The sequence below is a fragment of the Ovis canadensis genome, chromosome 13 (genome assembly GCF_042477335.2).
Source record: "Ovis canadensis isolate MfBH-ARS-UI-01 breed Bighorn chromosome 13, ARS-UI_OviCan_v2, whole genome shotgun sequence".
NCBI lineage: Eukaryota > Metazoa > Chordata > Mammalia > Artiodactyla > Bovidae > Ovis > Ovis canadensis.
This window is the reverse complement of record NC_091257.1, coordinates 80,048,163-80,072,760: the sequence shown is the minus strand read 5'-3', so window position 1 is coordinate 80,072,760 and position 24,598 is coordinate 80,048,163. Positions and strand designations below refer to the sequence as shown.

The 24,598-nt window shown below is 46.2% G+C and overlaps 2 protein-coding genes and 1 non-coding gene across 10 annotated transcripts in view; 1 reads left to right on the top strand and 2 right to left on the bottom strand.

The window, feature by feature from the left end:
* Window positions 1-4,697, bottom strand: part of CEP250 (centrosomal protein 250) — a 48,775-nt gene extending 44,078 nt beyond the window's left edge. For 3 of the 8 annotated variants that reach the window (XM_069548418.1, XM_069548416.1, XM_069548421.1), the window contains exon 1: window positions 4,547-4,626. The gene's annotated coding sequence lies outside the window, so the exon portion shown is untranslated. Of the gene's footprint in view, window positions 1-4,541 lie in introns of all 8 variants that reach the window. The other 5 variants (XM_069548419.1, XM_069548414.1, XM_069548413.1 and 2 more) reach the window with 5 other exon arrangements.
* A 5,339-nt stretch (window positions 4,698-10,036) lies between these two features.
* Window positions 10,037-10,109, bottom strand: TRNAM-CAU (transfer RNA methionine (anticodon CAU)). The gene has a single exon. It is a non-coding gene; the product is annotated as a tRNA-Met (tRNA).
* Window positions 10,110-20,229: 10,120 nt separating this feature from the next.
* GDF5 (growth differentiation factor 5) lies at window positions 20,230-24,598 on the top strand. The gene is made up of 2 exons (XM_069548917.1): window positions 20,230-21,013; window positions 23,283-24,598. The coding sequence occupies exons 1-2, from the start codon at window positions 20,389-20,391 to the stop codon at window positions 24,155-24,157; spliced, it is 1,500 nt and encodes a 499-aa protein (XP_069405018.1). The 5' UTR covers window positions 20,230-20,388; the 3' UTR covers window positions 24,158-24,598.

Below are 24,598 nucleotides of genomic sequence, written 5' to 3'. Positions count from 1 at the left end.
ACAGGACCTAATTAAAATCAAAAGCATCTGCACAACAAAGGAAACTATAAGCAAGGTGAAAAGACAGCCTTCAGAATGGGAGAAAATAATAGCAAATGAAGCAACTGACAAAGAATTAATCTCAAAAATATACAAGCAACTCCTGCAGCTCAATTCCAGAAAAATAAACGGCCCAATCAAAAAATGGGCCAAAGACCTAAACAGACATTTCTCCAAAAAAGACATACAGATGGCTAACAAACACATGAAAAGATGCTCAACATCATTCATTATCAGAGAAATGCAAATCAAATCACAATGAGGTACCATTTCACGCCAGTCAGAATGGCTGCGATCCAAAAGTCTACAAGCAATAAATGCTGGAGAGGGTGTGGAGAAAAGGGAACCCTCTTACACTGTTGGTGGGAATGCAAACTAGTACAGCCACTATGGAGAACAGTGTGGAGATTCCTTAAAAAACTGGAAATAGAACTGCCATATGACCCAGCAATCCCACTGCTGGGCATACACACCGAGGAAACCAGAATTGAAAGAGACACGTGTACCCCAATGTTCATCGTAGCACTGTTTATAATAGCCAGGACATGGAAGCAACCTAGATGTCCACCAGCAGATGAATGGATAAGAAAGCTGTGATACATACACACAATGGAGTATTACTCAGCCATTAAAAAGAACACATTTGAATCAGTTCTAATGAGGTGGATGAAACTGGAGCCTATTATACAGAGTGAAGTAAGCCAGAAAGAAAAACACCAATACAGTATACTAACACATATATATGGAATTTAGAAAGATGGTTAACAATAACCTTGTATATGAGATAGCAAAAGAGACACAGACATATAGAACAGTCTTTCGGACTCTGTGGGAGAGGGCGAGGGTGGGATGATTAGGGAGAATGCCATTGAAACATGTATATTATCACATGTGAAACGAATCGCCAGTCTAGGTTCGATGCATGATACAGGATGCTCAGGGCTGGTGCACTGGGATGACCCAAAGGGATGGGATGGGGAGGGAGATGGGAGGGTGGTTCAGGATGAGGAACAGGTGTACACCCATGGCGGATTCATGTTGATGTATGGCAAAACCAATACAATATTGTCAAGTTAAAAAAAAAAAAAAGACTCAAGTACTGCCCAGGCTTCTTGTGGGTCATGGATAATGTATTATATTGGGAGTTGGTTAAATTCAGCTCACTGTCTGCTTTTACAAATAAAGACTTATTAGAATACACACACACACAAAAATAAATAAAACTGTTTCCCCCAAATAAAGTTTATTTTAAAAATGAACAATTTTATGATTAACTCCACTACCACCAATTTTTTTCCTCCACTAAAACAAGAGTAAAAAGATGGAGGGAACAGAGAAAAACTACATCAGGAATTTTTCTGAAATTGAGATTTAGTTCAGAGCTTCCTCAAGACACAGTTCAGCACGTTTCATTAACACACTGCCAGATCAGCCAGTGAGTAAGAAAACTAGCATAGCTCCAAAAAAAAGGTAGGTTTCAATGTCCCTCAGGAAAGGAAAAGGTCAGTAGTTGGCTAAATTGCATTCAATGAGACAATGGATGTCAGTGTGCTTTGTAAACTGTAAATGATGTTATCATTACTGTAGGTAAAGGAAAGATTCCCTTCTTTCATAAATTAAGTTATCCTATAAACACTCATGAATTCCAGCTTAGTATCAGATAACTGGCCACAGTGATACAGAAATAAATATGGCTAACTTCCAACTTTTGCTAGGAACCAGACGGGGAAGGGCAGTGACCTCTGAACCTAGCGTGAAGAGTAACATAAATTATATTTTGTCTTCTCTCATCTAGATTCTTTCAAAAAGTGATTTAAATAAACTTGAAATAGAGGCAGTGCCACCTAAACTTGGAATACAGATGTAAATGTTAGGAGGACTAAGTTGAGGACTGGTATTAAACATGATTTGTCACTTAGAGCAAAAAAGTAAAAACACTTGAGGCATGGACGTTTTATTTCCTGAGCAAATAAACGATATATATTTGTCTGCACAGACAATTTGTTTCTTATCCCAGAAAAAGAAAATTAGCATACAGCTCCTTATATAAATCGCATATGTGGGGGCTCTCTCTCTGTCCTCTTCCCACCTCTAAGGCTTTTCCTTTAGTCTCTTCTGCTGGTTCCTCCTCATCTCCCCACTATCTAAAGGCTGGAGGCCACATGCCATGTGGCATGGCCAAAAAAGTGAAACAAAATAAATAAACAAATAAAAACTGAAATAGTGACTGATTAGGCCATTCAGAACCCTCCAGTGGCTAATCAAGAGTAAAAACCGCAATCATTATATCGGCTTACCTCATCCTAAGTATTTGATCCCTGCCTCCAATTGTTTTAATTCCATTTCTTACTCCTCTCCCCTTTGCTCACATCCCTCCAGCCACACAGCCCTCCTTGCTGTACCTGCTTGGAACACGCCAAGCCACACACTCATCTGGGGCGTCTTCTCGTTATTCTCATGATTGGCTCCTTTGCACCTTCAGGTCTCTGTTCAAATGTCACCTTCTCAGGAAGGTATTCCCTAGCCGCCCAATATAAAATACCACCACTCCTCCACACACACACACAGGTGTTTTTCTTTCTTTTAAATTGTCATACTATGTGCCATGTGGGAATCTCTTAGTACCCGGATCAGGTAAAGGAACCTGTGGCCCCTTCAGTGAAAACTCGGAGTCTTGAACACTGGACTATCAGGAAAGTCCCTGGTATTTTTCTACTTAGCTTACCGTGCTTTACGTGTCCCTATCTGAGTATTATGTGTAATATAGCTAACACAATGCAAATTTCCCAAGAGCAAGAATATTGTTTTATTGATTGCTATATTCTCAGCTCCTGGTATATAGCAGGTACTCTTTAAGCATTTGACCAAATGAATGAATATAGGAACTCTAGGCAACACGATTCATATCAAAGGTCTTTCAAAATGCTGATAGTTCTATAACCCTCTAAAAGGAAAAAATGAACAACAAAAAAGAAAGAGATCATGTAGTTTGTATAGCACTTTACTCCCTCACAACAATTGTTTGTAATCTTCATAAAAAAAAGAAACCCTTTGAGAAGAAATTAGTGCCTTCATTTTATGGACAAGAAAACTAGGCTTGAAACACAGAAGGAATATAACTGGTCAGTGACAGAGGAGATATTGAACCCCAATCCTCTTCCATAGGCTTCCCAGGTGGAGCAGTAAAGGATCCACTGCCAAGACAGGACACGGAAGAGACACAGGTTTGATCCCTGGGTCAGGAAGATCCCTTGGAGGAGGAAATGGCAACCCACTCCAGTATTCTTGCCTGGAGAATTCCATGGGCAGAGGAGCCTGGCGGGCTACAGTCCATGGGGTGGCAAAGAGTCAGGCACAACTGAGCACGCACGCATGCAGGCAATCTGCTTCCAACTCTATGCCCTTCCCTTACACCATGCTTCCCCTAAGTCATGAAATATGAAATCACAATTCTGTGAGGGACACTTTCTAAAGGATGTGAAACAATGAGTCTTAGGCCTTCAGCTCTTTGATGGAAAAGGACCAACGAAAGGCAGAAAGTCCAGCAGCAGTTTCTGGCATTGGTTTGGTCATGAACTCACTCAATTCTTCTTTCTAAGTCCTCTCATGTGCATCATAACTCTGGTCTCCATAATTCATGGGCCTAATGTAAACACCAATTTGACAGACATTTACCAAACCCAAACACAGTCTAGGAATTATCACATGCTCTGGAGAGGGATAGCCTAGAATTCATATCCCAGCTACATTCACTTTATTCTTTGTGGGATTCTAGGCAAATTGATGTAACAGGACCTTGGTTTCGTCATGCATAAGATGTGAAGCTATAGAACCCACCTTATGGAATTGCTCTGACGATTGAATGGGCCTTTACAGGTAATACATTTAGTAGCACCTTTGTGACTATTCGGTAAATATTAGCTATTATTATGATCATCACGTGCTAGACCCTAGGATACAGCTGAAAAAGGCAAGGCAAAACGCCCCAAGTGAACGGCTGTGAAAGAGGACCAGGAAAAGCTAACTCGGTGCGATGTGTCCAAGAACCCAGCAGCGAGCTTACTGCGACTGCAGAAAGCGGTTAGAAAGATTTCCAGGGAAGTGGTATTTAAGTTGGGTCGCTAAGAATGAGAGTTCCAGAGTGGAGCTGCCAGGTAGGACTGGACTTTCGGACAGATCACATGCAAAGCCCAAGTGCAGAGGAAGCCGCGAAATTCTGGGATCCGCCAGCGGGAAGCGCAGGAGAGCGCAGCGCCTCGTCTGACCACTTCGGGCTCGGGAAGATCCCTTTCTGCGCGCACTGGAGCCCAAAGTGGTGGCGGCAACAGGACGCGGACGCACCCGCCTAGGACAGGTCCCAGCCCCTCTGTGGGCCCTCAGGTTCCTCCCGGGGAATCGGAGGCCGCTGGCCAAACGAGATTCCTTAAGGCGCCCTGCGCAGGCCGATCAGTGGGCCTCGGACCGTTAACCCGGTACCTCCCGCCTGCCCTTGAGGCCCCCACCTCACCACGCTCGGTTCCTGCAGATTCCCAAGGTGCTTCTCAGCGTCGGAGCCGCCGAAGCCTCAGCTAAGGCCGGGCCGGGGGCGGGGGCCCACCGAGGGGCTGGGGCGTAGGCCCCGCCCCCCAAACTCCCGCCCTTTCGGAGGGCCCCGCCCCGCCGGGAAGCGTGCCTACGAGCGGACTGAGCCGCGTCGGGGCCTCCGCCATGTTGAGTACTGGCAGCCGATTTACAAGAGTGGCCCAAAAGGAAAAAGGAGAGCCTATTAAGCGATGATGTTAAGATTCCCTCGCCCTAAATGGGGACAGTTAGGGTTTCTGGATTCCAGCAAGGGAAGTTTTGGTAACAGAAATAAACTTGCCCTCAATCATACCCCTTTTGGCTTCGGGGTACACAGTGCGCATGTGTAAGATCGCCGGTTCTAGGTGCGCCTGCGCACTGCTCCTCCCACGAACCCGAGTGTAATTAACAAGTGCGTGAAGTCTAAGCGAACCCGCTGCTGCGTCGCTATGAAACCTTACCTTAAGAACCTGAAGCGCCAAGCTGCTTCAGGCAACACAACATTCACACTGTAGTTGCTCAGTGTGATTTGAACACGCATGGCATTGCATAGGGTTTCTTTTTGCCGGAATATCGTGCATCCGTTCGGAAAAATGCAGATTTTCTGCCTGAGCCTGAGTTTGTAGAAGACTCTAGAAGCGTTATTCCCATAAGTTTTGTGCATAATCAGTGCACTTTTCTAGCAATGTAAAATTCCATTTACTTGTCTCTCTTCTCTATTCAGTGGTTCTAAATTTGTGTGTGTGTGTGTGTGTGTGTGTGTGTTAGTAATTCAGTCGTGTCCTACTCTGAGTCGTGGTAGCCCACCAGGATCCTCTGATCATGGGATTCTCCAGGCAAGAATACTCGAGGGGGGTTGCCATTCTCTTCTTCAGGAGATCTTTCCTACCCGGGGATCGAACCCAGGCCTCCCGCATTGCAGGCAGATTCTTTACCATCTCAGCCACCAGGACTTGGAAATTTTTAGTTGGAGTTAAAAAAAATGACGGGAAATTCTTCAAATGCAGACTCAGATTCTACCACTAGAGTCAGTGTTGTGAGGGAAGAAGAGATTCCAAACGTTTGACAGAGAAAAAGATGCAAAGATTCAGTTGTGTGGGAATCAACACTGGGGAGATATTCCCCTAACAGGTTGTATGCAAGTGTTCACTACAATATTTGGAATGTTACACACATTAACTTCAGGGGTTTTGCACATAATTTTGCCATCTCCTAGATCAGTTTACCCCAAACTTTTGGATTAGCTGATAACTTCTCCTTCAGGTCTCAAAGGATAATTCTTCAGCTAGATCTTCCCTGATCATGCTGTTTAAAGTAATACCCTATCATTTTCTATCGCAGTTCTCTTTTCACAGTACTTTTTACTTGTTTTGGTTTACCTATTATTTTTCTCTCTCATGTGGCCCTAGTGGTAAAGAACCCGCCCACCAATGCAGGAGATTTTGAGACTAGGGTTCCATCCCTGGGTGGGGAAGATCCCCTGGAGGAGGGCATGGCAACCCACTCCAGTAGTATTCTTGCCTGGAGAATCACCTGGACAGAGGAGCCTGTTGGGGTACAGTTCATAGGGTCGCAAAGAGTCCAACACGACTGGAGCAACTTAGCACACACGCCTTTGAAAGTTTAAGCTTCATCAGAGTAGGAGACTGACTTATTCTTAGCATTTAACAAAGAGCCTGACGCATGGTAGGTCTAAATAAGCATCCATGGAATGAATGAAGTCAGCTTCAGTGTTACAAAGGTAAATGACAAAAAAACCATCAACAAACCACAGGATACACTTTAAGACCCAAGAAGAATAAACATAGGTTTCAGACTATCCAGACATAACAATAAAGGACAAATGGAGTAGAATATTAAAACCAGAGCTTTCCAGGTGGTGCTAGCGGTAAAGAACCAGCCTGCCAATGCAGGAGACATAAGAGATGCGGGTTGGATCCCTGGGTCGGAAAAATTCCCTGGAGGAGGGCATGGAAACCCACTCTAGTATTCTTGACTGGAAAATCCCATGGGGTGGTCCACATGGTCTCAAAGAGTCAGACACGACTGACACAAATTTAGCACGCACACACAGGATTAAAACCAAACAGTAATCTTTGATCTTTGCAAAAGGAAATTCAAAGTTTATTCTCTTATTCATTTATTCATTCACCCAGTAAACATTCTGAGTATCTATTCTGTACTAGCATTGGATAATAATACAATGTATTAACAGCAAGTTGGAAATTGTATTAAAACATAATAAGATAGTACAAGTGGGTATTTTATCTGGGCCAGAACAGAAAGTGGAATTAGCTGATGTATGAGAGTGGATTACATGCCCCTTAGAGATTCTGTAGGCTTTGAGAGTACATCAGCCTTCAACTATCCTATGAAGTGCCAGGAACGTTTGGAACAGAAAAACAGGTGTTCAGGGAATTCCTTGGTAGTCCAGTGGTTGGTATTCCACAATTCCACTGCAGGGGGGCTAGGTTTGATCTCTGATCAAGGAGCTGCTGCTGCTAAGTCACTTCAGTCGTGTCCGACTCTGTGCCACCCCATAGACGGCAGCCCACCAGGCGCCCCCATCCCTGGGATTCTCCAGGCAAGAACACTGGAGTGGGTTGCCATTTCCTTTTCCAATGCATGAAAGTGAAAACTGAAAGTGAAGTCACTCAGTCGTGTCCGACTCTTAGCAACCCCATGGACAGCAGCCTACCAGGCTCCTTCATCCATGGGATTTTCCAGGCAAGAGTACTGGAGTGAGGTGCCACTGCCTTCTCTGCTGATCAAGGAACTAGGATCCCACAAGATGCAGAGTAAGACTGAAAAAAAACCACAAAAACTGTTCATCTACAACACCTGAATCGCTTGGGATCCAAGAGCCCTGTAGGGAAAGACTTAATCCAGCCACAATTAGAGCCTGGCCATGTTCAAACCTGTCTGATGAACTACAGTGGGGGGAAGGCCTCAAAGGAGGCTGGATTGGACAGAGAGATAACAAACCAGTAGAAAGAAAAACAACTCTGGTCCCCTCCAAGTGAACTGGGTTCTTTCTTTGTGCCCTAAATTCCATCTCTGGGGACATGCTTTATAATGTAACCCTTTTTCAGGGCCATAATGTGGATCCTGAACCCCAGACTTGCTCATTAATTATAGATATTCCCCTACCCCATGCTAAGAGGCTGTCTGGACTGATTGACTTTCTTTCTTTTTAAAATTATATCTGTGAACTTTCAAAGTGAGGAGTTAAAAAACCATATACATATTTTTTTTCTAATAGTCTAAAATCTATTTTACGGTTCTTTTTAAAAAAATTTATTTATTTGGCTGCACCGGGTCTCGGTGGGGCACATTGAATCTTTGATTTTTGTTGTGGCATGTGGGATCAAGTTCCTTGACAAGGGATCAAACCCAGCACCTCTGCATTGGGAGCACAGAGTCTTAGCCACTGGACTACCAGAAAAATCCTTGTTTCAAAGTTCTTAAATCCTTTATCTAAGGTGTCAAGAGAATGGAGGATAGAGAATTTGTGTGGAAACATTTCTGGCTGTGAGTCCTCACCCTTCTTAGGGAAGCTGTAATGCTCAAAACAAGTGATTGAAAGAGAGGAGTTCTAGGAGGGTTTGAGATACCACATCCAACCCATTGCAACTGGGGAGCATAATGACTGGATCCATCTCCTGCTCAGGAAATCTATCAACAAGAGACAAGCCTGCTAACTGCTTTGGCAGCAGACCCAGGAGGGTGCTGCTATATTGGGGTTATCCTGCTCTCCCAGAATGCCAGATGTGGACTAAGTAAAAGAGAGCCTCGATGGGCCTATCCTGGGTCCTCTTCAGCAGAGCCTCCTAGAGGAATAAAGGGACTCCAGACGTAGGAAGACAAATGACCACTGACAGGTAGAGATGACTTTGCTAAGAGGAGTGCAGGAGAGGGGTCCAGCAGGGAACCCCTGGAGGACTCATAAAAGCTCCCCATGATGCTTTGTTGATGGACAGGAATAGCTATGCTAAGTCACTTCAGTCATGTCCGACTCTGTGCGACCCCATAGACGGCAGCCCACCAGGCTCCCCCTATCCCTGGGATTCTCTAGGCAAGAACACTGGAGTGGGTTGCCATTTCCTTCTCCAATGCATGAAAGTGAAAAGTGAAAGTGAAGTCGCTCAGTCATATCCGACTCTTAGCGACCCCATGGAGTGGAAACATCTGCCAAATCCAGAAAACACAAAGTCAGCTACGACACTAATTCAAATAAGACTTTTCCCACCCCTTTCTCCATTTTCCTCTCCATGTCAACAGCCTGAGTGACTAAGGCTGAGGATAGCAGAGGGGAAAAGTTAAAAAATAAAACAAAAACTAACAAACTCTCAATAATTCCCCTCTTTCTCACTGCAACCTAACTGCCTGAAGCAGCGCTGGGGGCACCAAAGGAAAATAACATCTGTGGGACTTCCCCGATGGTGCAGTGGGTTGGAATCCACCTGCCAATGCAGGGGACACAGGTTCAATCCCTGGTCCAGGAAGATCCCACACGCTGCAGAGCAGCTAAGCCTGTGCACCACATCTACTGAGCCTATGCGCCCAGAGCCTGTGCTCTGCAACAAGAGAAGCCACCACAATGAGAGGCCTGAGCATCGAAACGAAGAGGAGCCCCTGCTCTCCGCAACAGAGAAAGCCTGGGCAAAGCAACGAAGACCCAGCAGAACCAAAATAAATAATTTTTAAAAAAGAATTTTGCATCTTGTGTAGATTGTGAACAACTTGCTGCTTTTCATCAGAGTCCATTCATTTGTCATTAAACAAAATATTGATTAAACACCTACAATGTGTCAAATCCTATGCTAGACTCTGGGAGAGACTGAAAGAATAATCACACATAGACTCTGCCTAAAGCTTCAGTCCATGGACTCATGTGAGGGCTGGTGGGTAATGTATATTTCACAACCTACAGGGTGGTAAATTCTACAAAAATGGAGTGGCTGACTTTGTAGAGGTGGTGACATTGTAATTTGATTATGAAGGATAAATCTGCTGAGCAGACAAAGATAGGAAGGGTGTTCCAGGTAATTGCATGAAACAGTGACATGCAAGATCATGGGATTATTGGGGAATACTGGGGTTTCCTATGGGCACGCCTCTGGCTGATTCTGCCACTAGGTTGGATCTTAAGAGTCTCCTTGGATTTATAATTAGATAATACAGTCCTCTTCATCAGGTGGGTATCTTTCCCTTGGTCCTGACCCTGTCTCAGTGGGCAGGTCTCACTACAGTCCTTTCCCTTTTCACTGACCAAGTCAAGCTCTATGTACCCACTCACTCAAGCTTGACATTTCTTTCTTTTTTAAAAAATATTTATTTATTTATTTGGCTGCACCAGGTCTCAATTGCAGCATGTGGGATCTTCAGTGTTCTTTGCAGCATACAGAATGTTTTAGTTGCAGCATGTGGGATCTATTTCCCTGACCAGGGCTCGAACCAGGGCCTCCTGCATTATGAGTGCAGAGTCTTAGCCACTGGACCACCAGGGAAGTCCCAAGCTTGACATTTCTTGATGTGAGAGCCATCTGCTCACCATCATTCAGAGCTTGGGCAGTAAAAGCATGTGCAGGGACAGCTCCCATAGGTCCTTTGCAGGGGACATGGGTTCAATCCCTGGTCCGAGAAGATGCCACAAGCCACAGGGTGACCAAGCCCACGTGCCACATCTACTGAGCGCACATGCCACAACTAGAGAAAGCTTGCACACAGCAGTGAAGACCCAGTGCAGCCAAAAGTAAATAAATAAAAATTTAAATGAGCCCGTAATTATATTCTAACCTGAGACTCTATCTGCTGCTTCAGGTGATACAGCAATTAAAACTCTAAGAATCTGGACAGGAACCAAGAGGAACACGGCAGGAAGAACACCGGACTTGGAGGCAGACACTCTCCCCTGGGTTTGAATTTTCGGGCTCTGCCTTGTGTCTGGAGCAACCCACCTTCCCTCTCTGAGTCTCAAGTTCCTTTGCTGGCAATGGGGATAATAACACTTAACTATTAGAGTGAAAAGTGGGAGATATAAGTAGACAAAGGGAAGGAGGAGTGAGGAGAGTCTAGCAAGAATCCGAGGTTTCTGAGCTCAAGAATGGCAATGGGTTTCCAGGTCCCTAACTATTAATAGTGGTTACCTCTAGGCAGAGAGATTGGAGAGCGGCCTCTTTCAATTTAACAGACTTTGGTGTTGTCTCAATTTTCTTTTTTTACAAAGAGCATGATTCAAGTTTGTAATTAAATATATATTCAGTACAGGTGTTATTCTTCAATAAAAAGGTTTTTTCAAAGCTTATATTGCACAGAAAGTCATCCAGGAGGGACTTCCCTGGTGGTCCAGTGGTTAAGACTGCCTTCCGACGCATGGGATATGGATTTGATCTCTGTTCAGGGAGATAAAATCCCATGTGGCTCGAGGCCAAAAAACCCAAACATAAAACAGAAGCAATATTGTAACAAATTCAATAAAGATTTTTTTTTTTAAATTTAAAAAGAAAGAAACAAAGTCATCCAAGAGAATAATAAAAGTGGTTGTTTCCGAGAAGGAATGAAAAACTGGGGGTCTGAGGTGGGAGGAGGACTTCCTGTGTACTCCCTCATACTATTTGAATTTTTTTCATCATGAGTTTGTGTTACCTTTCTTTCTATTATGCATTAGTTTTTAAATTTCTAAAAATATTTTTAAATATTAAAAAGTATGGAGAACAGTGTGGAGATTCCTTAAAAAATTGCAAATAGAACTGCCTTGTGACCCAGCAATCCCACTGCTGGAAACACCGAGGAAACACACCGAGGAAACCAGAACTGAAAGAGACACATGTACCCCAATGTTCATCGCAGCACTGTTTATAATAGCCAGGACATGGAAACAACCTAGATGTCCATCAGCAGATGAATGGATAATAAAGCTGTGATACATATACACAATGGAGTATTACTCAGACATTAAAAAGAATACATTTGAATCAGTTCTAATGAGATGGATGAAACTGGAGCCTATTATACAGAGTGAAGTAAGCCAGAAAGAAAAACACCAATACAGTATACTAACACATATATATGGAATTTAGAAAGATGGCAATGATGACCCTGTATGTGAGACAGCAAAAGAGACATAGATGTGTAGAGCGGACTTTTGGACTCTGAGGGAGAGGGAGAGGGTGGGATGATTTGGGAGAATGGCATTGAAACATGTATACTATCATGTAAGAAACGAATTGCCAATCTATGTTGTGATGCAGGATACAGGATGCTTGGGGCTTGTGCACGGGGATGATCCAGAGAGATAATATGGGGTGGGAGGTGGGAGAGGGGTTCATGTTTGGGAAGTCATGTACACTCGTGGCGGACTCATGTCAATGTATGGCAAAACCAGTACAGTATTATAAAGTAAAATAAAGTAAAAATAAAAATAAAAGTTTTAAAATAAAATATTTTAAATAAAGAATAAAATTGAAAGTGTATGGTTATTTTGGGGACCACACCAATAACAGGTAAAATACGCATACACCCAGATTAACACCCTGCAGGGAGTGGGATGAACTGACCTGTTTCCAGATTATAGTATCTTCAGGGAGTGGGATGAACTGATCTGGCTAAAGGGCCCACAGTACTCTGACAAGGTGCAGTTCCTGAGGAGCTCAGCGGGGGGAGCCATTGAGAACTCAGTGGAGAAGAGCCCACAGGAGTGGCAGCTCCAGGGAAGTTGAAACAACACAAACCAGAATGATGATTGCAGGGAGGATTAAGTGGCTCTGCACCTGCTGGGGCTCTCTGGGCTCCCTGGATGGGGATGACCCAGGTCCCACAGACTATAAGAAGCACAGATGGAGGGCCCGGGGCCCAGGGCCCTTCTCCCAACCAATCCTGTTCTCGTAGAGTGATGCCAGGAAAAATCAATTCTTGTTTGCTGTGGGGAAGAGCACTGGATTCAGAGTCATGAGTTTGAGTTGATCATTTTGGGCTGTGTGACCTTGTGTCAATTACTTAACTCCTCTGAGACTCAGTTTTCTTTTTTGTAAAGAAGGAAAATACTAACAACTCTTTTTTTTTTAAACCATGATTTATGGTGCACCTACTATATGCAGGTGGCTGAAAGAAAGGTGCTCTACATGTATAAATACATTTCGTTCTTATAAGCTGTCTGTGGAGCAGATTTTCTTTACTTTCTTTTTTTTTAAAGTAAGAAGTGGATTTATTTAGAGAGAAATACACTCCGCAAAGTGTGGGCCATCTCAGAAAGGCAAGAGAGGCTGAAGAAGATATTTTTATACTAATTTTTACAGGCAAAGAAACAGATTTAAAGAAGTGATTTTTTTTTGAAAAGACAGTAATTATAGGTAACATTTATGTAGTGCTTACTATGCACGAGACACTGTTCTAAGAACTTACAACAAAAATCTGTAATAACTCTGAGGCAAGTATATTATCATTAGCCTCATTTATATATGAGGAAACTGAGGCACAGAAAGATTAAATAACTGGCTTGAGATTACACAGCTGGTAAATTAGGGAGCCAGGATTTGATTGTAGGTAGTCCAGCTCTTAATTGTTATGTTAGACGAATTTCCTGCTGAACACTGTGCACCCAAATCCCCACTGCACTAGAAAGAAAATCCAGTCTCTTTTCTCTGGGTCGTGAGGCCATACTTATTGTGGCCCTGGCGTGATCTGACCTCATCTCCTATCAGTACCTCGGCACTCTGTTTCAGCAGCACTGGCTTCTCCTGGTTCCTCTGATATGCCAAGCATATTCATGCCCCAGGGCCTTTGCATCTGCTGTTCTTTCCACCAGAAACGACCTTCTCCCAGAAGATCTCCCTTTGTACTGCTCATTCCCTCACTAAATCTGGATCTCTGCTCACATATCACCCCCTCAAAGAGACATTCCCAAAATAGACCTCTCGGACTTCCCTGGTGGTCCAGTGGTTAAGAATCCACCTGCCAATGCAGGGGACATGGGTTCAATCCCTGGTCCAGGAAGATCCCATGTACTGCGGAGCAACTAAGCCTGGGCACCACAGCTAAGCCCACGTGCCTGAAGCCCGTGCTCTGCAACAAGAGAAGCCACCTCAGTGAGAAGCCCATGCACCAATACTAGAGAGTAGCCCTCATTCACCACAATTAGAAGCTAGAGAAAGCCCATTCACAGCAACAAAGACCCAGTGCAGTCAAAAATAATAATAACAATACAATAAAATAGACATCTCTTTGACTCTGCCTAATTTTTCTCCAAAGCACTAGAGTTTTCTGCAGCTATACATTTGTTTGCTTGTTTTTCTGTCTCTTCCACCAGAATGTGAGCACAGACTTGGTAGTCTTGTCCTTTGTTAAATATCCAGTGCTCAGGCCCAGGAGTACATAAATGAATGAAAACCCAAGGTCATCCAATTGGTTCATGGCAGAGCCAGGATGTAAACTGAGTTATCTGATCCAGTAACCCAAGATTTTAGCCACTGAGCTGTGCTGAACTGACTGACTCCAAGAAATAAGAGATTCAGATAGTTTAGTATAAAATAGATAACTAATGAGAACCGACTGTATAGCACTAGGATCTCTACTCAAGGCTCTGCGGTGACCTAAGTGGGAAGGAAATCCAGGAAGAGGGGATATATGTATACACATAGCTGATTCACTTTGCTGTATAGCAGAAAATAATAGAACGTTGTAAAGCAACTATACTCCCCTCCCCTCAAAAGAGAGAGAGAGAGATTGCTTAAAGAATACAAAGCGACTTTGCAAATTGCTAAGTGTATGAAGAAAGGAAAAGATGATGATGATAATGCTGATGATTCAGTTCACTATTGGCTCATCTGTGAAATGGGTATAAATAATGCGCTGGCCTGCCAAATTTAAGAGGATGGCTTGTGGAGTGCCCATGAGATGGATGGGGAAACAGGTATAAAAGTTAAAGGCTCTAGACAGTAGAAGGTCATTTCCATGCCAATGGCTTCCCAACATTCCTAGCCTCCACCTCGAGTCAGACATTAATATCACTGACAGGCGAGGGGGAGGTAGGGGGACATGGAGGACTGAGGGACTCTGCATCCCTGTAATTAAACATGTTGGGACTGAAGCGCTGCCAGCAGCAGCATCTGGTTGTAATTACCAGAGGGGACTGAAGTGATTAGTCACCTTTATAGTGAGATCCAGATGGGTCCCCTGGGCTCCTCCCTGGAGAGGGCCTTATAAGCAAGCTCAGAATCCCCTTTCCCTACTCCCACCTCATTTCTGGAGTTCTCTGCTCCTCAAATAATAGGCCTGCTCCAACTCCTCCAATGTCCCCACTTGACTAAAAGCCAAGAAGACCACAGTTGCCCCAACCACTCTTTCATTTCTTATGTTTCTAGAATCCAGGTTAAGAGTCTTTGGTATGGGACTTCCCTAGTGGTTCAGTGGTTAACAATCTGCCTTGTAATGCAGGGAACGTGGGTTCCACGCCTGGTTGGGGAACTAAGATCCCACATGCCAGGGAGCAGCAAAGCTAAGACTGGTGCCGTCAAATAAATGAATATTTTTTAAAAAGATTCTTTGGTATAAAGAGTATTGGAATAGGAATTAGACGTTCAGTTCAGTTCAGTTCAGTCGCTCAATCATGTCCGACTCTTTGCGACCCCATGAACCGCAGCACACCAGGCCTCCCTGTCCATCACCAACTCCTGGAGTTCACCCAAACTCATGTCCATCAAGTTGGTGATGCCATCCAACCTTCTCATCCTCTGTCATCCCCTTCTCCTCCTGCCTTCAATCTTCCCAGCATCAGGGTCTTTTCCAATGAGTCAACTCTTTGCATGAGGTGGCCAAAGAATTGGAATTCATCTTCGGCATCAGTCCTTCCAGTGAACACCCAGGGCTGATCTCCTTTAGGATGGACTGGTTGGATCTCCTTGCAGTCCAAGGGACTCTCAAGAGTCTTCTCCAACACCACAGTTCAAAGGCATCAATTCTTCAGTGCTCAGCTTTCCTTATAGTCCAACTCTCACATCCATACATGACCACTGGAAAAATCGTAGCCTTGACTAGACGGACCTTTGTTGGCAAAGTAATGTCTCTGCTTTTCAATATGCTATCTAGGTTGGTCATAACTTTTCTTCCAAGGAGTAAGCGTCTTTTAATTTCATGGCTGCAGTCACTGTCTGCAGTGATTTTGGAGCCCCCCAAAATAAAGTCTGACACTGTTTCCACTGTTTCCCCATCTATTTCCCATGAAGTGATGGGACCTAATGCCTTGATCTTCATTTTCTGAATGTTGAGCTTTAAGCCAACTTTTTCACTCTCGTCTTTCACTTTCTTTCTTTCTTTCTTTTTTTTTTTAATAGAAAGAATGCAGTTTTATTAGAATTCTGGCACTGAATCCCAAGTGGACTTTTTAAATGTAGTTACTTTTAGAAATAAGAAAGAAGCTGAATTCAAACACTGGTAGAAAACAGTTGTTTTTCTATCTCACCTTAATAAATTCCAAGAGCACACTTCCTGCGAGTGCATGCACGTTTGCTAAGTCATGTCTGCTTCTTTGAGATCCCATGGACTACAGCCCTCCAGGCTCCTCTGTTCATGGGATTTCCCAGGCAAGAAAACTGGAGTGGGTTGCCATTTCCTCCTCCATCGTCTTTCACTTTCATCAAGAGGCTCTTTAATTCTTCTTCACTTTCTGCCATAAGGGTGGTGTTATCTGCATATCTGAGGTTGTTGATATTTCTCCCGGCAATCTTGATTCCAGCTTGTGCTTCTTCCAGCCCAGAGTTTCTCTGTATAGAAGTTAAAGAAGTAGGGTGACAATATACAGCCTTGACGTACTCCTTTTCCTATTTGGAACCAGTCTGTTGTTCCATGTCCAGAGCTTCCTGACCTGCATATAGGTTTCTCAAGAGGCAGGTCAGGTGGTCTGGTATTCCCATCTCTTTCAGAATTTTCCACAGTTTATTGTGATTCACACAGTCAAAGGCTTTGGCATAGTCAACAAAGCAGAAATAGATGTTTCTCTGGAACTCTCTTGCATTTTCGATGATCCAGTGGATGTTGGCAATTAGATGTTAAAGGCAATTTAATGTTTCAAAACTTCAGTTTCCTCATCTGCAAAATCAGGGTACTGACAGTGCCTTCATCACAGGTTATTGTGAAGATAAATAAGATAAAAATACAGTAGGATACAAAGGCCAGAGTCTAGTTTACTCTAGTACATGCTCAACAAATAGCAGCTATTATGATTTTCTAGGTACCAGGCTAATCACTTTTTATAATTTATGTAATTGAATCCCCACAAACACCCTGTGAGGTAGGCACTGTCATGATCCCTGATCAGAGTTTTAGAGAGGTTTAGGGGCTTCCAGAGATCACATAATGCACTAAACCATAAACCAGAAGCAGAATTCAAACTCAGGCCTCTGGTGTTTATCTCCAGAGCCCTGAGTCCTTATCAAGCCATATTTAGAGACATCTTTTTTTTTTTTCCTTTTTCTGGCTGCAGTGCATGGTACGTGGGATTCCCTGACCAGGGATCAAACCTGCACCCCTTACATGGGAAACATGGAATTTTAACCACTGGACTACCAGGGAAGTCCCAGGGATGCCCTGATGGTTTGTTTTATTCATCCCTTCATTTATTCACTCCCTCAAGCTTACAAAGTACTTAATAAGTGGTGAGACAGAATCCTTCCCTTTAGGGAACTCAAGAGTCTGGCAGGGAAAGCACAATATGTCTAAAAGTAACTATACCTGAAAGTAGAAAATTGTGACTTTGGTATATAAGGGTTGGTTAGAAATCCATTCATCCACATGACACATTGAGAACCTGCTATGTGCTGGGCCCTATACCCAGGCCCTGGAATAATTGAAAGATAAATATGGTGTCATCTAGTCATAATCTAATGGGGTAGGCATGTATGTAAATAAATTATTACTGCCCTAAGGAATTAGGCTATGATTTTTAAAATATGAAAAAAGGACACAGAGTAGAAGAAATGACCTGTGTCTAAGATGGGAGTGGTTTAGAGGCAGAGCTGGATAATTTTGTGTGCCAAAGTGGAAAGGGTGCACAAAATGTGTGATGGCAATTCAGAAGTGTGTATTTTCTGGTGGAAGAGGGAAGGCTTCATGGAGGAGAGGGCAAACAAGTTGGTGCTTTTTGACGGGCAGTTTTTGGGGAGGGAGGTGGGAGAGCAGTCTGGAAGCCAGTTCTAAGGGACTTCTCTAAGGACAGGTTGTGAAGTTCTGCAAGGATGTGGGGGTGGAAAGCAGAAAGGAATGCCAGAGATGATGGCTTAAGTGGGACAAGTCAAAAGGGAAGCCAAGTGTTGGGCGACTGGAGGGACAGGAAGGGATTCACCTCTTCTTCAGGTGAAAGTGTTAGTTCCTTAGTTGTGTCCAGCTCTTTCCAACCTCCTGGACTGTAGCCTGCCAAGCTCTGTGCATGGAATTCTTCAGTCAAGAATACTGGAGTGGGTTGCCATTTCCTTCTCCAAGGGATCTTCCTGACCCAGGAACTGACCCCCGGTCTCCCGCATGGCAGGCAGATTCTTTACCATTTGAACCACCTGGGAAGCCCTCAGCTTTTCCTTTTTTCAAAAATTTTTATCACTCAATTTTATCTGAATGGAATCATTACCCTTAATTCTTATTTTATAAGATTTTAAGAAATAATCATTTCCTACAGTATTTAACTTAGAGCTTACGTGTGCATGCTCAGTCGTGTCCGACTCTTTGCAGCCCCACAGACTGTAGCCCGCCAGTCTCCTCTGTCCATGGGATTTCCCAGGCAAGAATACTGGAGCGGGTTACCACTTACTTGACCGTCTCAGCTCTTCCTTAAAGCTCCTGCAAAGAAGTGTCTGGCGGTGCGTTGATTTTTTGAGATGGGGAGGTAGAGCTCTCCTGGGGTTTCTGACCTAGGAGCACCAGATGAAGCTTCAAGAAGCCAAATTATGTAGCTGTGCTCTGAGGATCAGTGAGGATCTGGACATATAACAATGAAAACGTTGGCTGGGCACCTGGACACCCCAGCCGTGAGTTTTATCTTCCTTCATTCATTGAATGCTTACTGAGCTTCTATTCTGTGCCAGATGTGCTAGGAAACCAATCTGGTGACCTCAGAGTACAAACAGATCTCTATCAGGCAGGCTCAGAGAATCTAGGGTTAAGAAGGAAGCCTAAAAAATAAATAAAATAAAGGGACTTCTCTGGGGGTCCAATGGTTAAGACTGCGCCTCCACTGCTGGGGGCATGGGTTTGATTCCTGGTAGGGGAACAGATATCCCACATGCCACAAGGCAGGGCTAAAAATAAAAATTAAAGAAAGAAGGAAGCCTACCTGATGACTGTTTCTGCCACTTCTATTTCTCTCACAGTCTGTTGCAGTGAAATATTCAAAAAGGGGTAATTGGTTCTGTTTGGGGATCTGGGAAGGCTTCCTGGTGGAGGTGAATTTTCAGCTGAAGCTCTCAGGATAAGAGGTTCCTCCTGTCGTGGGAGTAAAAGGCGGATGTTCTAGGTAAAGGGAACAGTTTCCCCGCTTGAGCCAGCTGGAGTTCAGACTTCTTCCAGAGCTACTAATACCAGAAAAGCACTGTGTGGGAATCATTTTTTCTGCCTCCTGCAGAGGCCGCTGCTGCCCCAGGCTGGGGCTGCCACATCTGGGACTCAGCCAGTCCCTCACAACAAAACTGAGCCTGTCTTTGCTGGGGTGGCGGTGAGGTATAGACACTCTGGACGTGTCTCCATCCAAGGAGTGGGCTTGGGGGCGCCCCCCAAAGCCTGGAGAAACCATCTGAGCTCAGTCAATGGCATTTGGGGGAGGGGTGTAGTGGGTACCGATATTTTTCTGGCTCTGGGTCACCACAAGTTTATTAAAATAAAAGAAACTGTGGGTGAATTCTGCCATCTGTGCTGCCCTCCCCCCCACCCCCGACACCAACAACAGAACAGGTCCCAGACTAGATGTGAAGGTTGCTTTAAAAACACCCCAAGGACTTAACTGAAAACCCACACTCTCATGCCTCTGGGGTTTAAGATCTTTGAATCTATTCCTAGCATCTCTCCTTGGGAAGGTGGGGTGGGCCGTGACATGGAGGTGAAGACCCCAGAGTCTGCTCCATGGGACTGAAAGTCTCCCCCCACCACCCCGCTCCATTCTAGAATCCCCCCACGGGGCTCTGTGCCAAGAGCCCCCGTGAGCCATGGCCTCAGAGGGCAGCGGTGATTTTTTTCACATAAATATATCGCACTTAAATGAGTTTAGACAGCATGACATCAGAGAGTAATTAAATTGGTTTGGGTTGGAATTCCGTTTCCAATTCCTGAGTTCAGGTTTGTAAAAGATTTTTCTGAGCACCTGCAGGCTTGTGTGTGTGTGTGTGTGTGTGTGCGCGCGCGCGAGTGTGTGTATTTTCACTGGAAAGGATTCAAAAGTTAGCAGCATTACGCCATTCTTCCTTCTTGGAAAAATCCCTGAGCCTTATACAAGCCTCCTTCAGGCCCTCAGTCAGTTGTGCAGGAGAAAGGGGGCGGTCGGCTTTCTCCTTTCAAGAACGAGTTATTTTCAGCTGCTGACTGGAGACGGTGCACGTCTGGATAGGAGAGCATTTCCACTATGGGACTGGATACAAACACACACCCGGCAGACTTCAAGAGTCTCAGACTGAGGAGAAAGCCCTTCCTTCTGCTGCTACTGCTGCTGCCGCTGCTTTTGAGGGTCCGCTCCTTTCATGGTTTTTCCTGCCAAACCAGAGGCACCTTCGCTGCTGCCGCTGTTCTCTTGGGCATCATTCAGCGGCTGGCCAGAGGATGAGACTCCCCAAACTCCTCACACTCTTGCTTTGGCACCTGGCTTGGCTGGACCTGGAATTCATCTGCACTGTGTTGGGTGCCCCTGACTTGGGCCAGAGACCCCAGGGGGCCAGGCCAGGACTGGCCAAAGCAGAAGCCAAGGAGAGACCCCCTTTGGCCCAGAACATCTTCAGGCCAGGGGGTCACAGCTACGGTGGGGGGGCCACCAATGCCAGGGCCAAGGGGGGCACTGGGCAGACAGGAGGCCTGACACAGCCCAAGAAGGATGAACCCAAAAAGCTGCCCTCCAGATCGGGTGGCCCTGAACCCAAGCCAGGACACCCTCCCCAGACAAGGCAGGGGGCCACGCGGACGGTGACCCCAAAAGGACAGCTTCCTGGGGGGAAGGCACCCTCAAAGGCAGGCTCTGTCCCCAGTCCCTTCCTGCTGAAGAAGGCCAGGGAGCCTGGGTCCCCGCGTGAGCCCAAGGAGCCATTCCGCCCGCCCCCCATCACGCCCCACGAGTACATGCTTTCGCTGTACAGGACGCTGTCCGATGCTGACAGAAAGGGAGGCAACAGCAGCGTGAAGTTGGAGGCTGGCCTGGCCAACACCATCACCAGCTTTATTGACAAAGGGCAAGGTGAGGGGGCGGGGTGGCCGGGGCACGGCTCAGAGGGAGGGGCATCTGCATGCATGGAGGGGGTTTTAGAGGCCAGACACTGCACTGGGGGGAGACGGTGTGTGCTTCTGGCCCGGGGCGGTATCTGGGATTAACCTCACCCACACCAGGTCCCAGGCTGCTGGCATGTCAGAGACAGATGGCACCTGGGGATCCCCAAGTGCAATTCCTGCAAGATGTGGAGGGGGTTCCTGAAGCCTGGGAAGGAGACAAGCCCTGCCGGTTGGTGGCAGAATTGAGGACCAGCCTCTTAAACTCTTAATTACCAGGCCACACTCTGTTCTTACTGAGTTGGTCAGACTTCTAGGCTGCACGGGGTTGTAGGTTTTCTTGGATGGCAGAGAGAGAAACGAATCTCAGAAGCCCATGGTTCTGCCACTTTCCCTTCAGGCAAGGGGGCAGAGAAGGTAAGACAGGTGAAGGGAGGAAATGAGGCATCTTGGAGTCAGGGAATTATCTTCAGATATATGGGGTGGGGTGAACAACAGACCTGGGCTCTAACTCACAGTGTGACCTTGGGAAAGCCCCTTCTCCCTCCGGGGTCTCAGTTTCCCCATCAGTACAACTCTGTGGAGGTTGGATGGGGTGACTTCTGAGAGCCCTTCCAATATGAAAACTTTATGTCCTGTCCTAGACACAGATCACTTTTTATCATGAACCCAGGAGACAATCTGCTCCCCTCATTTCACATTTCTGCCCTCCTAGCATCACTGTCTTGGCTTGTCCCCTCAACTTGCCATGTGATTTCAGCAAGTCCTTTCCCCTCTCAGGGCCTGAGTTTATCCATAAGAGTGAAGAAGGAGGTTGACCTGATGGCTAGGGGTGCTGGCAGCTCGTGTGTGTTGGTTCTGGGAATCTTGGGACTTTGGCTGGCAGGGTGGGGGAGGGGTCAGAGAGGGGAAGAGGCTCCTCATTAGAGCTGGCCGGTGGGGGAGTGACAGAGGGTGGGGGAGGCACAGAGGCAACGGGTCTGCTGAGGTGGGGGAGGTGGTCTGGCTGCCTGCCCAGCCAGAGAAAGCTGTGACCCCTCGGGGAATCATAAAGTAAGTCCTTGTGCCCCCCAGCTCTAAGGGAGCTTGGAGGGGGAGAGATGGGGAGTTTAAAGGCCTAATTAGTCACCTTCTAGAGCAATATTATGAGTGCTTCCCAATGGCAAATTGGTATTTAGGAAGGAGGGCATGTTGATTTGGACATACCACTGAGCTTCTTGTACACATGCAGAGCCTTATGTTTGTACATACATGGTGAATCACACTCACACACACACATACACAATGTGCACACGCACGCCTGACATATACACACAGAACTTTCTTACACATATACAGACACATATATTGGGTTGGCCAAAAAGTTTTTTTGGGGTTTTCTGTACCATTTAATAGAAGAAATCAAAAGAACTTTTTGGCCAACCCAATACATACATACCCTTCACATAGTCACACAAGCCCAATCATACATGCATATAACCTGTCACTCAAATATGCATTACTTTCCATACTCACATGTGGACCCAGTCATACATATATATACACAAACTGTCATTCACACACACACACTCACATACCAAGCAGAGTAAGAAACATACACCACAAATCATTAGACTAGCCAGGAAAATTGAATCATAGACCAGTTTGGTCATTAACTTGCTGTGTGACCTTAGGCAAGTCACTCTCCCTCTCTGTGCTTCATCTGTGAAACAAGAGCACTAAGATCTTCTTTAAGGCATAGTACAGTAGAAGCAGCTCAGGATCAGGCATAACAAGTTCTAGGCTGGAGTTCCAACCGTGCTTTTTGCCAGCTGGGTGACCTTGAGCAAGTTACCTAACTTCTCTGAGCCTCAGGTTCCTCCTCTGGAAAAACAGAAGAGGTGATTATAATGATCACCCTGCCTCTCTTACCAAAGAGATATCATACTGGATAGCAGATGGGAGAGAGACAGACAGAAGGCAGTTCTAAGGCTGAGGGACCTCTGCTATGCGTGTCATTGACACAGACACCCAGAATCACTCATATCCCCCACAGTCACATCTATAGATCTTGACTGTGTGGGAAGCTCCCTTATTTTGGAAAACGCTCTCCATGATTTGGGTCTTGGCCTTTGTTGGAGTGGGGAAGAGGTTAAAGAGAGCTCTCTTTGGGGAAAAGAGCCATGGCCCTCCCCTAGGCTGCGTGGTGACTGGCTCCCTTGGTGAGCCTGCGGACAATGACTTCTGGGTGTTCTCTCTAGATGACCGAGGTCCCGCGGTCAGGAAGCAGAGGTACGTGTTTGACATTAGTGCCCTGGAGAAGGATGGGCTACTAGGGGCTGAGCTGCGGATCTTGCGGAAGAAGCCCTTGGACGTGGCCAAGCCAGTGGCCCCTGGCAGCGGGCGGGCTGCCCAGCTGAAGCTGTCCAGTTGCCCCAGCGGCCGGCAGCCGGCAGCCTTGTTGGATGTGCGTTCCGTGCCAGGCCTGGACAGCTCTGGCTGGGAGGTGTTCGACATCTGGAAGCTCTTCCGAAGCTTTAAGAACTCAGCCCAGCTGTGCTTGGAGCTGGAGGCCTGGGAACGGGGCCGGGCCATGGACCTCCGTAGCCTGGGCTTTGACCGCGCCGCCAGGCAGGTCCACGAGAAAGCCCTGTTCCTGGTGTTTGGCCGCACCAAGAAACGGGACCTGTTCTTCAATGAGATCAAGGCCCGCTCTGGCCAGGATGATAAGACTGTGTATGAGTACCTGTTCAGCCAGCGGCGAAAGCGGCGGGCCCCCCTGGCCACGCGCCAGGGCAAGCGACCCAGCAAGAACCCCAAGGCCCGCTGCAGTCGGAAGGCGCTGCACGTCAACTTCAAGGACATGGGCTGGGATGACTGGATTATTGCGCCCCTGGAGTACGAGGCTTTCCACTGCGAGGGGCTGTGCGAGTTCCCCTTGCGCTCCCACCTGGAGCCCACGAACCATGCGGTCATCCAGACCCTGATGAACTCCATGGACCCTGAGTCCACGCCGCCCACCTGCTGTGTGCCCACGAGGCTGAGTCCCATCAGTATCCTCTTCATCGACTCGGCCAACAATGTGGTCTATAAGCAGTATGAAGACATGGTCGTGGAGTCCTGTGGCTGCAGGTAGCAACACTGGCCTCTGTCTTTCCGGGTGGCACGTCCCCAGGATGCGGGTCACCAGAGTCCCTCCCTGCACTCCTGGAATCACAGGGGGATCCAGAAGCTACAGCCAGGAGCATCTACGCAGCCCCCGTGAAAGGGGATGCCAACAGCCTTGCTCAGTTGCTAAAGATCCCTTTCTATCCACAAGTCCCCCTGTCTGGGGATTTTTGCCTTCTGCTTCTCTGATTGGCAGACACAGGCCCAGGGAGACAGACTTGGAATGGGACTGAGACCCAGGGGACCTTGCTTTCCAATTAGACTCAGCCCATGACCTCTCCTTACCTGGGCCTTCTCGACCTTGGCACTCTCTAGGGAGGCCTCTCCTTGGGAGACCCACAGGTGCCGTCTCCCCCTCGTATCTGGTGACTTTCTGCCCCTGGAGGCAGATGGATGCTAATTGGGTAGG